This window comes from Dermacentor albipictus, chromosome 9 (assembly GCF_038994185.2).
Source record: "Dermacentor albipictus isolate Rhodes 1998 colony chromosome 9, USDA_Dalb.pri_finalv2, whole genome shotgun sequence".
Classification (NCBI taxonomy): Eukaryota; Metazoa; Arthropoda; class Arachnida; order Ixodida; family Ixodidae; genus Dermacentor; species Dermacentor albipictus.
Window position 1 is genome coordinate 52980883 of NC_091829.1, and position 14608 is coordinate 52995490.

A 14608-nucleotide genomic window follows, 5' to 3' on the forward strand; every position below is an offset into this window, starting at 1 on the left:
TAGAGTATCACTTGAGCATGCCGTTGATTTAAACATATGTTGGAACGTGGTCACTGTCATGTGTTTCGTTGTCCGTGAACCACTTCACACTGACACTGAGGCACCTTGAAACAAAAGTCAAGTCCAGGCAGCTGCTGTATGTCAATCCCCGCAGAAAAGTGGGACTGCCATCATTTAGGCAGCAGAGCTCATGCTCCGACGCGAAGGATAGTACACGTCTTCCTCGACAGTCCATCTTTAAGCTTCCCCATAGTGGAGGATGCGCATTGCACTCGCCGATAATAACCCATGGTTCAGGTGTCGCTGGTAAAATTGCACCTAGTCCTGCGTTGTCAAACCGACTCGAAGGCGAAATGTAGGCACCTGCGAGCGTGAGTGCGACGTTCTTGCATTTTATAGTCAAACACACGTACTGATTGTTGTCATCAGGAGCCGCTGGGTGTAAAACATATGTGAAACCGCATCTGATATAAACGATGACTTTGCTGCGGTCGCTACAGGTGGCAGACATGAAAGCTTCATATCCTGATAGGCGGATGGCGCTCTCAATGTTTGGGCCACAAATGACGATTATTGGAAATTTGTTCTTAAAAACAAACGGACGAATGTCAGAAATGCGTGATTTAATACCTCTGACATTACATTGGAAGATAGACGCTTCCTTGACCTCTTTAAGGAACGAATGTAGAGAAGCAGCCATGGTGCTTCTCAAGACCGGACAGTACCGGATTCAGGGCATGCAGTACATGAAGTGCGCCTCGAGCCACTGGAGTGTGTATGGCGGGTCAGTAGTGCTCGTAGCGTGTTCATAAGGGCCCTTATCACGGTGACAACTTGTTTGTCGTTGCCTTGGTTCCTGCCAGAAGGTGAAGCATGATTCGGCGAGCGTGCTACATCTTGTCGCCCCGCTGGTGGGTCTAGCCGTGGCAATGGTGGCCACTCCTCGCATGAGGCAGTTATATTGGAGACATTCTGCTGAGGAATCTCATTGCTGCTATTGCTAGTTGTATGCAGAAGTTTGTGGACTGTCAGTGGATTCCGTGCATCCTTAGCAATAGCAGTGGGTTTCCTAGAGTCCGGTGACGTGAACATCGACGTCGCACCTTAGCTGCAGCCCCCCTGTGCGAGGAACCATCCCTGACCATTTGCCTCAAGACTTTCGCCTTATATTTCACATGTGGGCAATTCTTCGAAACTGCATCGTGAGAGCCCCGACAATTGGCGCACTTTTGGTTTTCTGCACAACAGGCGTCGGAGCTGTGCGACCCACAGCACCGTGAGCACACGGCAGCATTTGTGCAAACCGCACTAACGTGCCCTATCCTTTGACACTACCTGCACTGAACCGGCTTTGGCACAAAAGGCCGAACATTCAAGTGAAATGGGGCCACTACCCACAGAGTTCAACTTACCTGAAGATGAGTGCCTGTGATTTTCCTCTCCCTTGCCACCACCGCTGGACAGAAATAACAAAACACAAATCAAATACAGAAATGTGTATACACCCCTGAGTGAAGCAAATGCCTTTCTTTTACTGGAAGATTCTCCCGCTACGATGAAGGAACACACGTCAATAACGGCGATAATACTTTATTGAAATAGGAGTATTCGTTTATTTCAGAAAACACATTTTGCTAATTACGGAATTGCTGGAAACGAGTAAATGCAGAGAGTAAACTCGTCTTCTACGTGTACGGTACGTCCTGCGACAAAAAAGAAGGAAAATGATCATAAGTTACCGTGGAGAACATACGAAACTGTTTAGATTTGCGCAAAGTACTAGCTTCCACTGCCTCAGTAAAAAGTTGACTCGTTCTAACCATATCGCAAGGTAGCTTAACCGGCAGTTAGTATGGTTAGTGCATGGATTTCCATAAACTTCATCTCTTCGAATTCAGAATGCTTTGTGACTTTGCAAACACACGATTTAAAAATATATTGGGTTATATGCGGAACGATTGGCTATGCAATTGCGCGCGTACGCTGACATATAATGCCCTCGCGCAATCAAACAAATTATTGTAATAAAGCGTGGTTAGTCACCCAGCAATGACTTGACCCAGCAAGCGTTTGTACTTGTTCTACTGATTGAGCTAATCATGAATGCTATACCTGCTTCTTATTCTAGCGGTTTTGCATACGCCCCCGTTATCTTCCTCAAAACGTATCTATCGGGTATCGCTTCCTAAGCCTGTAATGGATCCGGTAGCACTACTCTCCTCCCTGCTTTCTTTTTTTCGCTTATGCTCTAAGCGTCTCTTCCATTTATCGGCAGTTCACCGATTGATATTTCCGGCCACTTCAATGCAAGTGTTTCTGAAAGATGTATGTTACCTGTGGCTCTCATTGGGTGAATACCTTCGCAATATTTCCGGATGGATGGATGGTTGGATGGATGGATGGATGGACGGACGGACGGACGGACGGACGGATGGACGGGACGGGATGCGACGGGACGGGATGGGACGGGACGGGATGCATGCGTGCATGCATGCATGCTATCGACGTTCCCTTTAGAATACGCCGGTCGATTGTGCCACCAAGCTGTTTTACCTATGTAAAAAAATTAATATTAATAAAAAACTTCCACACAAAATTCCCATCATCAATCTTTTTGAACTCCTATTGGGAACTTTGTTTTTGTACGCCTCTGTTGTTTATCGTTTCCCTATATATTGTCCAACAATCTTCCTATCGCCTCTTATTACTCCTTACTGCGGACATGTTTACTTTCGCTCTGCTATCGCTGAACCCAAGTGCTTCAAGGAGGCCAGGGGTGCCTAAATCGACCGCTCGGCAGATACCTTCTAATAAAACATACTGCATGGTTTGCATTTCGTTTTTTCCTCTTCAGTAGTTCGTCATGGAAAGTTTCTTTTCCATTGCCGCCGCCCATGAAATTATTTCAGCCTGTCTGACTTTCCGCTTGGTGTTCTTTATTGGTGTGTTGCTCACCCTACGCGCCGCATACTTGATGGTAAGCTTCCTAGGTCTTTTCCTCCACTGTGAATCAATGTTTTTCCTGTACAATTGCCTCAACACTCTCGCAGCCCATTTACTTTCTTCCATATTCCTCAGTCGTTACTTCCATATTCCTCAGTCCTTACTGTACCCCCGACTTCAAGCGAACAACACCATTTCCAAATGTAAGTCCTGAAACTTTTATTTATGTATTTTTTATTTATTTAGTACATACTGCAGACCTTTCGGTCCAAGCAGAGGGGCAACAGAACGTATACAAACAAAAGAGAACAAATTAAGAACAAACTAATACAGATTTATACAAATTTTAGTCACACTGTGTCTGTAAACTGTCGTTCCAGTCTGATACTGTTCTGGGAAAAAAAGAAAATTTAAACATGTTAGTTCGAGCATAATAGGGTGTTAGTGAATCCGGATGATGCTGTCTTGTTTGCCGTGTTAGTGCAGGCGTTATATAAGTCGATGGTTTAATTTCAAGCCTGTTGTTGAGAAGAAGGGAAAGGAATTCAAGTCTTAGCAGCTTTCGGCGCGATTCAAGAGTAGGTATGGAGTTTTCTGTCATAATTTTGGAGGGAGAGTCCAGTCTTGCGAATTTATTAAATATAAACCTGACTGCCTTTCTTTGTATTTTTTCAAGACGCACGATATTTGATTTAGTATAAGGATCCCATGATATACATGCATACTCTAACTTTGGTCTAATAAATGTAAAATAACACAGTAATTTCACATTAAGAGGGGCATTTTTCAGTTTGTGTCTTAGAAAACAGAGTTTGCGGAAAGCAGAAGAACAAATATCATTAATGTGCATGTTCCATGACAATGTGGAAGTCAAAGTAACACCTAAGTATTTGTAATTGTGAGTTTCACGTAGAGCTGAAGAACCTAGGGTATAAGAAAAAGTTACTGGGCTTTTTTTACGAGTAACACAAAGAAATACGGATTTATCAGCGTTAATAAACATACCCCATTCATTACACCACTTTAATATGTTATTTAAATTCTTTTCGAGGACAGTCTGATCATTCTGACAAGTTATGTCACTGTACAAAATACAATCATCGGCAAACAGTCTAATTTGCACACCAGGAGTTATGGTTTTAACAATGTCATTTATATAAATTAAAAACAGTAAAGGCCCCAAGACACTACCTTGGGGCACCCCTGATGTGACCGGGAGAGTGGCCGAGCTATGTTCACCTATTGTAACGTACTGAGTGCGTTTGCTCAGGTAAGCAATAATCCAGTTTATGAAAATGTCAGGTATGCCAATAATTCTAAGTTTGTATATTAATTTGTCGTGTGGAACCTTATCGAAGGCTTTTCTGAAATCTAAAAATATTACATCTATTTGGCCATTATTGTCTAGAGATAAAGCAAATGAATGAATCACTGATACCAATTGCGTTACAGTCGAACAACCCTTTCTGAAGCAACTCTGGGGAACTTTCCAGGTTCCCCAGAGCACCTCGTACCTTTTGTATCCCCATAGTGCCCTGCGTTTTATTATGGCGGCATTTCTCTTCCCTTTGACGCTTAATGTTTTTTTCCTGTATTTCCATATATCTATTGCCTTCGTTCATCCATATAGCAAGGTGTTTATATTTTTTACCCGAGGTATTTTTTGGCGCTGAATTGACACTGTCTGTTCACTATTTTCATTCAATACTATCACGCCGTATTTATTACCGCCGAATTTCAGATCTAAAGTCTCACCTTCCTGTCCACAGCTATTAGCCAGAAGTTGCATATCACTTTGCTTTTTAGCTAGACGCACAATGTCGTTCGCATAAAACAAACCTGGAAGCTGTTGGTCGACAACTGAGATAATCAGGAGATAATAAATTATTATGAGATAATAAACACGATATTACTTCCTTCTGGCGTCCTTTCCATCCTTACCATGCACGTACATCATAAACAGCACTGGGGATAAAGGGCACACCTAGCACAGTCCCTTGTTGATATCAACTTTCTCCTCGCTCCTCATCTTCTCCCATTGAATAAAACGGTATATTCTACGTAAATCTCTCTTAACAGCTATATCCCCTTCGAAAACATATAAAACGTTGCTGTCAACGTTGTGACTTGCTGTTCTAATGTCTAAAAAAAGCAACATGTAAAGCACTCCTTTCTACTCCGCATGTTTCAATACACGGAGAAGGACAAACAAGTGATCGTCCAGACGCCTACAGATTGTGTTGCCATTCTGAAGTTCTCCCAATATGCCATTATATTCTCCACATATGCTGGCAGCTTTCATTCAATCGCCTGCATCGCTAACCTGTATATTACCGATGTCAACGGTCTATATGAGTGAATTCTACCTTCAATATGAGTGACTCCTTAACACGAGTGAATTCTCTCCACTGCAGCGCGGTGGCACCGCCATGCAGAAGATTGGAAAACTAGCCACCTTTTAATTGCCGCTGTTGAATATCCAATGATTTTGGTGGTATGCCGGGCTGCCGTGCAGTCTTGGAGCCCGTCAGACCATGCTGCAACTCAGCCTGAACGCGAGTGCGCTCTTGCGTCCATGATATATGTATATATAGCAAGGTTCTGTTTCGTTGGGACCGGAGCACAAGTGTCCGTGGAGTCAGTGGTGCATCGTTATACCCGGTTTGTGTGTGCACCGTGGATGTGTCTTTGGGTGGGAAAGTTTTTAATGCAGAGTTTACTGTTCTTCCTCGCTCCTCGCATGACGTGATTCTGGGGACTGACTTTTTGCTATTGTGTGGTGCGAATGCTGACTGCCGGACGGGAAAACTCAGTGTCGACACCAGTGTTTCACCTGTGCTCTTTGAACGTGAAGCTTGCCCGGAGAGTGTGTTGTGCGTGTCTGAGGATACAGTTGTGCCCGCCTTATGCGCGACGCGTGTTGCCGTCGCCTATTCATCTCCGTCTCCTATCTCGTTCGATGCTGCAGTGGAACTTGTACATCGGAACTGCCTCAAGAAAAACGTGTTCCGCACTGCGTGGTCTCAGTGACCAATGGATGCGCGTGGCTGTGGGCGCTAAACTGTTCCACTGAAGCGGCAGTGCTACCTTAAGGCCTAAAGATTGCCACGTTTCAGGAAGACTTGCCCGTATCGGTCGCAGTACTTACAGAGCTCCCCGATGGAGGAGCAACGTGTGTCTCGAGCCCCGGGAGCTCGAAGATAGTTTCCATGATTGATAAGTCACTCAGCGATCACAAGCCTCGAGTTTTGATGACCCTGCTTACGAAACATACCTCGGTATTCCAATATGCGCAGCACGATGGCCCGCCATCAATTCCTGCGTCCAGAACTCGTCACCGCATCAACATAGGAGCCGCCCAGCCAATCCGACAAAAACCCTATCGTGTATCCCCGTTCGAACGCAAGATAATCAGCGATCAGGTCCAAGAAATGCTATGCAAAGGCGTCATTCGAGAATGGTCTAGTCCTTGGGCAGCCCCTGCGATATTGGTGAAGAAGAAAGACGGTACGCGGCGGTTTTGTAATGCTTACCGTGGCCTAAGCGCCGTTACTAAGAAAGATGTATATCCGCTCCCACGAACTGACCACGCCATCGACTGTCACTTTGCGGCATCTTACATTTCCTCAATCGATTTACGGTCAGCTTACTGGCATATTCCTATACACAAGGACGACAGAGAAAAGACAGCATTTGTAACACCGGACGGACTATGCGAGTTTAACGTGATGCCTTTCGGGTTGTGTAACGCGCCCGCAACGTTTGAAAGGTTCATGGACACGATATTACGCGGCTTAAAATAGGAAGTTTGCATGTGCTACTTAGACGACGTTGTGATCTTCGGGCGACCGTTTAGTGAGAACAACAAACGTTTGAATTTGGTCTTGAACTGCTTGGAGAAAGCGGGTCCAGTGCTCAACTAAAAAATGCCGTTTTGGGGAACGACAAACTCTTGTGCTATGCCATCTGTTCGCTAAAGAAGGCATCCGACCAGATCCACAAAAGACTGCGGCCGTAGAAGGATTTACAGTGCCCAACTCTGTCAAGCAGTTAAGAAGTTTCTTGGCCTTGTGCTCCTATTTTCGACGATTCATTCCTCGGTTTGCTGACATGGCTCATCCCCTTACACGCCTTCTCCAAAAAGGCGTTCCCTTTGAGTGGTCTGCAGATCGCGACTCATCGTTTAGCCAGCTCAAGTTCCTGTTGACATCCCAACCAATTCTTCGCCACTTTGATCCTTCATCACCAACTGAGATTCCCACCGATGCCAGCGGCGTAGGCATCGCTGATGTGCTAGTTCAGCGTGTTGGCGACAGTGAGCACGTGATCTCATACGCTAGCCGGTCCTTGAGCCGCTCCGAGCGCAACTACACAGTCACCGAACAAGAGTGTATGGCGGTCATCTTCGCCGTGCAATGGTTTCGTTCGGATCTCTATGGGCACCCTTTCACTGTGATAACAGATCATCATTCGCTACCCTGGCTGGTGAATCTGCGGGATCCCTCAGGACGACTACCGCGCTGAGCCCTCCATCTACAGGAAAACGATTTCGTTATTTGCTACAAAATTGGCTGCGGCATGCTGACGCTGATTGTCTCTCTCGGATGCCACTTCAAACAACTGAATGTGATGCGGACAATTTTGATGAATACATCGCGTTTATGTCCCCGGAATTCCCGGATATGGGTACCGTCATATCCCAGCAGCACAAGGACGAGAGCTTACAACCACTCTTCGCCGCAGCACAGGAGTCACCTGCAGGCAGTCGCTTTTGCCTACGTGATGGTGGCGCGCTGTATAAGAAGAGCTACTCGACCACCGGTGCACGCTACCTTTTAGTTGTCCCCAAGAACCTTCGCCACCAAGTATTACACGCCATGCACGATGACCCAAATTGCGGTCATCTTGGTTCCACACGTACACTCTACCGGGCTCAAGAACGTTTTTACTGGCCTGGGATGCAGAAAGATATTGAACGGTACGTCGCCAGCTGCTCTCATTGCCAGCGCTACAAGCGTGCGCCACAAGCTCCACATGGCCTGTTTCAGCCAGTTCCCCCTTCTAGCGTCCCCTTTGAGCAAGTTGGTATAGATCTTCTGGGCCCTTTCTTGCGATCCTCCAAGGGTAATCGTTGGGTTATCGTTTGCGTAGATCACCCTACCCGCTATTGTGGGAGCGCCGCATTGACATCGGCCACAGCTACAGAAGTTTCTATTTCACTGCTGGCTAACCTGATACTCCAACATGGATCTCCTCGCATAGTAATCAGCGATCGTGGGCGAGAGTTTACCGCGAACGTGGTTGAAGAAACCTTTCGTCTGTGTTCATTTAGCTTCCGCCATTCTACGCCCTACCATACACAAACTAATGGTCTGGTCGAGTGCCCAAACAACGCTTGCCAACGTGCTGTGCATGTACGTCGATTCAGCAGACAAGAATTGGGACAGTATCTTGCCTTTCATTACCTATGCCTTCAATACCGCGAGACACGAGACCACTGGTTACTCACCATTTTTCCTTCTGTATGCTCGTCCGCCACGCTACACCCTCGACACGCTATTTCCCTACTTCGCTCATGACAACGAATCATTTGATGAGATCCTATGTCGAGCAGGAGAAGCGCGACGCCTCGCTAGGCTACGCACCCTAGAATCGCAGGCCCGGTCTGAGATACGCTATGACGGGCGTCACCGCCACGTTTACTTCGATGCTGGTAATCTTGTGTGGCTCTAAACGCCGTTGCGGAAGCGTGGCTTGCGCCAGAAGTTTCTCGCCCACTACGTCGGCCCTTACGTTATTCTGGAGTGCCTCAGCGAAGTAAACTACCGCATTGCGCGTCTCACGAGCGGTGGACGACGCTAGGCCAAGGCTGAAGTGACACACGTCGCGGGTCTGAGGCGTTACAAACCACGAGATGACTGACTCGCCCGGCGGGCTTCGTCTGCCAGCGGGGAAATGTCACAAGCTGTCATTTACCACGCCTGCCGCGCAGACAACCAGATGAAAGGAAGATGAGAACGACGTTAGCCAAGCTGCCGGGAGACCCCGCTTCAACAACCGCGCCTATCAACCAGATTCATCTGGTTCTGCATTAAACACCTCGTGTGTAACAATATATGTATATATAAATTGCGACGTGATGCTCACACCAGGATTCAGGCGGCTGCGTGCGTGTTGTGCCTCTCGCAATAAAAGAGCGCCTAGTGTCACGTGACACCCTCTTCAAAATGAGTGCGCTTTGCAATTTTCGTGCGTAAGTTACGCCGTGAAAGGCCCAGGCATTTTTCTTTCTTTCTTTTTTTCTTCCTACGAGGTGTTGCACACATCACAGCAGGTTTAAATGATGGCACCTTTTTTAATGCTAACCAGTACAAGCGCATTATTTCGGCACGAGGAAGCAAAGAAAGAAAGAAAGAAAGAAAGAAAGAAAGAAAGAAAGAAAGAAAGAAAGAAAGAAAGAAAGAAAGAAAGAAAGAAAGAAAGAAAGAAAGAAAGAAAGAAAGAAAGAAAGAAAGAAAGAAAGAAAGAAAGAAAGAAAGAAAGAAAGAAAGAAAGAAAGAAAGAAAGAAAGAAAGAAAGAAAGAAAGAAAGAAAGAATAAAAAAAGAAAGGTAGAAATAAAGGAAAAGTAAAAACGTTTGCTGTAATACATACTAGCGGGAACCCGGGGCCAGTGTTTACAGAAGTTGCATGGAGTACATGTTGCATGCATGTAGCCGCAAAAGGATTTCCGCTAAATTTCCTTCTTTTGTCTTCAGATCGGCTTGGGAATTTCAAATTCATCATTCATCAAAGAATATGTATTCTATCATAACTACAATGATTTGCTGCGATTTTGCGCGCGCGTCGACATACACATTGCCTTAGTGTCCTTAAAAAATGATAGTATTAAAATACTGCAGGTTACGCCAAAGTAACGCCCGACGCCTCGAACACTAAGATGGGAGAAATCAATGTTCTAACTACATCGAAACTTACTAGAAAAACAACTTACCACATCGAAGTTAATGATGTTCAGTGCTTCTGAGAAGTATGCGTTAATGTAGGTCGGTTTATCGGATTGTTGCGTAAAAAGTTCCGGGTGGAAATCGGTGCTTACGACGTACTCCCGAAATGAGAGGCGAATCGTGTAATGCAGTATCGTTCCATTCGAAAGGTTTCCATGGTCAAAATAATGAGTACTTTTTTTATCCTTCGGGTCTGTCAATTGGATCCAGTTCCTGCATAAAAAAATAGAGAAAGACAGAATAAGAAGTAAGCGTAAGATCTGACCCAACAAAGTGTACCGCCGTCTATTATTTCATATTTCAGTGCATATATTAGTACGGTACGAATTTGAGACCCAGAGTTAATACAAAAGTAGCAATGGAAACGTGGACGTGCGTGTGTAAACGCAGGAACAACGAAGCGCTGTCGAAGAGGTGAGGTTACATTCGCCAACAACACTTCCGAAAGGGATTGATCGATTGAAAACGCTTTCTTTCGACGCGAAAATTTTACGAGTCGAACGGTAAGGCCTAATTGTCCTGCCGCCCTTCCTCCGCTGCCAGGGCCCGACTGATGATCTGTAGCAGCCGGTCAAGGTCATTGCTCCGGAGGATGGTCTCACTTGCTCGAAAGTGGGGAGAAGGTTCTACCGTAGCCCGTGTTCGCTGGTACGTGTCCGTGAACTCTCCGCGTTGAGAGCGTTGCGGTCTGTAATTCAAGGGCGATTTCTGTGCTTCTTGCGCATAGCGGCGACGTTAAGGAATGTCCACTGCGGAGTCAGGCACTTGCTTCTCGAGAGAGACGGAACTGTGCGACGACTTTTTATTAAGCTTGTAGCGGCAGCAGCATCGGCGTCGCACGAGAGTTGACGTAGACGCTCGCGTCTACACGAGGCACGAGCGGCTGGCACGCTCCGGCACGGGCTAGCGTTCCGAAGATCATTAAAGAGAATGCTACGCTAAGCGATCGAGAGTTGGTTCTTCCTCTCCTGTGAGAGCCCTAATTTAGCAGTCTACGTGGTCGCTCGTCGCCACCAGCTCTTTCGTGCCAAATGTGGTGACTGCGCGTCACTCTTCGATGAACGTCTTTGCCGCCCCCTTGGGTATCCATGTTTGTGCCACTGTCGATGTGCCACTCTACAATAAGAAAAAAAATCCCTTAAATTTATCTGGTGCTTAGCGGAAACGGCCCGCGTCACAAGGGCTCTTCAAGGACAGAAATGCCCGGCGCATTAGCAAGCTGTGCGATGAATTCACTAGGTATGGGCCGCGCTTCAGTGTATACCTATCGCCTTGGTTCACGGAGTATGTGCCACTAATTTCGCGGCAAGCGCGGGAACAGTTCATTGTTCCCGTGCAGCAGCGTGCCACGCCTCTCCTCTCGCACGCCGCTCGCTGACTTCGCGGCAGTGCTTGTAGATTTTGCAGCGTGTCGAGAGAAATAAGGGTGAGCGAAGAGTCCTGTTCCCATTTTACGCGTTTCCCAGCGTTCACGCGCAGCAGCGCGCCATGCATTTCGGAGGGCACACGAAGATTTCGCGGCCGCTCTGCTAGATGGCGCTGGGTGTTGTTAGGGAAACGTGAAGGTGTTCCACTGCAGTACACGTCTCATAACTACCACCTCGTTCGACCATGGCAATGCATTGTGGTGATATGTAAACCCAATGCTAACGCATTACTGCCGACAATCATTGTGTTCTTACACTACTGCCACCACATTTCCGCATAGCCCCCTCACCGATTCTGGCATTTGTCCCATTGCGGCACCAAATTTGTGGTGCCCCTGTCGTAGAATGCGTCCGGCTGACTGTGGAACCACCATCGGACTGCTGTCTTGGCTTCATAGTTGCACGTGAATGGCTGTCCTGCCAGGAGCTTCTTCAGCTGACCGAAAACGTAGAAATGACTAGGGGCGAGGTGGTGACTGCATACGGTGAGTGGTCCAGACTCTCCCAGTGACATTACCGGAGCTTGTCGGCGGTTTTGATTGCCACGCTTCGTTGCTCGTACGCCATGGACGTGTGAAGCACAAGCGCCATTTTCAACAACTGACGTCAGCGGCAATGATGTCAGGCAGCGGCGCTACTCCCTTTGCCATTGTTTAACGAGCGGTACCCACTCCTGCCAACATTCCGCGACAGAACATCTTTCTTTGAAGGTTAGCAATACAACCCTGTAGGATGAGCGAATTTCTGTATCCTCGAAGAAGGCCGCCCATATCGAACGAGTCGAACGGTAAGGTCGAGCGAGTCGCTTAACTAAACTCGCTTAACCGTATGCAGTTGCACCCACGGTCCGCGAACTTGGCCACACAGATTCATTCCATTCCTAATATGCCAGTCACTACTTTTGCAGCTTGCAACTGCATACGCCTTCAATCCACACGATTCAATCCAGCATGATGGGAGCGCAGCGCGTTAGCGGCAACTCAGCTGCATTTCCGACAGCTGATGACGCAGGAGCGATGTGGAAGCGGCGTCGTATGCACACGCTGTCGCTTAGGCGACGTGCGGCGCTGCATGAAGCGCCATCTCGTTTCTCTATAACAAACTGCTCCACGAAAGGAGTCAATACGTTGAAAAAAAATTGAAAAATTGAAATTGAAGTTTATTCAAAATGACCCGCCGTGGTTGCTCAGTGGCTATGGTGTTGGGCTGCTGAGCACGAGGTCGCGGGATCGAATCCCGGCCACGGCGGCCGCATTTCGATGGGGGCGAAATGCGAAAACACCCGTGTGCTTAGATTTAGGTGCACGTTAAAGAACCCCAGGTGGTCAAAATTTCCGGAGTCCTCCACTACGGCGTGCCTCATAATCAGAGAGTGGTTTTGGCACGTAAAACCCCAAATATTATTATTATTATTTATTCAAAATGGAAATTACACAGGAAAAGTTGTACAGGACATCTGTATCCCTAGCTCAAGGCTAGTTGGGATCCATGCTAGTTAATAGTTCACAATCTTAACATCAATACGAAGAAGTATAAGTAAGTCATATATACATAAACATTCAATTAAAACATAAGGCAGGGTACGTGTATTAGCTGCGAAGAACCGACAGAAAGGAATTTGTATTTAGTAAATTATACACTGCAAGTGAAAAGGGTAAACATGTGTCCACAATCCAGAAGAAAACTATGCAGATAATAGTAATGAGTGATAATGGGTTTTCACTGATAGTGAAAAACATTTTGCTTGTTTTACTTCTGTTGGTAAGCTGTTCCATAGGAGTGCTCCAGTGTTGCTTAACCTTCGCCTTCCATATACATTATGCATTTTTGGCAAGAGAAAATTTCCCCTAAGTGCGCTGCGTGTATTGCAAGCTAACCACTGCGCTCGTTCGCAAATTCGGTGGACGATTTTCCCTTAAACCCCGAAGTTTCTTTTACACGGCCACTCACGCTTAAGTCGCGCTAATCCCTATTTGTCATTATCATTTATTATGTTTGAAATGGCCCTTGTGCGGCAAGTGGGGGGGGGGGAGGGGGGTTGTGGGAAATGTGCATTCATCAGTACCGCAAGTTTTGAGTAGTAGGATACATTTCAAAACAAGTTCTGGCACGGAAAAAAAAAGAACAGTACGAAATAAATACACGCGTAGCCAAACAGCACAATAAATAACATAGGTATCAGGTGTTAGTACACTGCGTAGTTCTTTAGCGAGTCTTAAGCTTATTTTTCTTTTGACCAGGAAAACGTGACGGCTCCTGAAATGTGGCGATGGAGACAACCAACTGAAACGTTAGCCTTGCAAAACAAAAAAAATAAATAATAATACCTAAAATAAATTAATAAATTACAAAGTAAGTAAACTCGCTGTTTTTGACAGTTGTGAAAGGGTGAGTTCGATTTTTTTTCAGCATGTCTTCTTACTGTTACATGACGATAATCGGACTAGTACAGCTAAGCTATTACTCACTTCTTAGTGTTGTCCACAAGCTCGCATGTGTAAACACCTATGGCTCCCACTGGCAACTCCAAATCCCATAGACAACACCTTCTTCCCTGTAACAAACCGGTTAGACATCTTTAAAAAAAACTGTTCGTTTGCGTCTTTCGTACTGTCATTGTATAAGCTTCTAAGAGTTACGTTAAATGTCGAAACTGGTCTTCCTCTTTTTATTGAGGTCGCTGTTTCTTGTGCAAATTCTGCTTGTAGTATGGACCAATGACGCATAAATTACTAGTTAACTTTAAAAAATCTATAGTAACACAGCATCCGTCCAAACGTTCCAAGATTTACGACCTGATAGTAGGCTATAGGCGATCTTTTTCTTAAACGGAGAGCGCTTCGCTTAGACGGCTCTATAAACCACGGCACCTTCCAAGATGCGTCATCCACTGGGCAGCATATATATATATATATATATTGTAACGAAGAAGAGAAGCCGCCTGCGTCACAGCACCATCGCTACCGGCATGAGCTCGTGGTTGCTGTCTTTCGCCGAACGCTTGTGACAGGTACCCGTTCGCGCCCGTTGCTAATAAACCTCTTAGCAAGTGGTGGACGTGCTGGGTTTCGACCACCCTGGAACTTCGGAGTCGCACTCTACCCCCCATCATGCCCGACGACGCACGAACTCCTCCAGCTCCTCCAACGGCGCCGGCCACCTTGGTTTGTGCCGGTGCCTTGCGTCAGCGAGATCCCCCTATCTTCTCCGGCACAGATGACAAAGACGTTGA

The 14608-nt window shown here is 46.4% G+C and overlaps 2 protein-coding genes across 2 annotated transcripts in view; one reads left to right on the top strand and one right to left on the bottom strand.

Annotated features, from left to right (window-relative positions):
- The window catches only part of LOC135918290 (uncharacterized), a 343130-nt gene that overhangs the window by 190295 nt on the left and 138227 nt on the right, over window positions 1-14608 (top strand). The window lies entirely within an intron of this gene.
- The window catches only part of LOC135918293 (uncharacterized), a 58599-nt gene continuing 45565 nt past the window's right edge, over window positions 1575-14608 (bottom strand). Inside the window, exons 6-8 of the mRNA XM_070525713.1 lie at window positions 13845-13930; window positions 9937-10162; window positions 1575-1703 (exon numbers count right to left, since the gene is read on the bottom strand). Coding sequence (XP_070381814.1) covers window positions 1686-1703; window positions 9937-10162; window positions 13845-13930 — 330 coding nt within the window. The 3' untranslated portion in view covers window positions 1575-1685. The remainder of the gene's footprint in view (window positions 1704-9936; window positions 10163-13844; window positions 13931-14608) is intronic.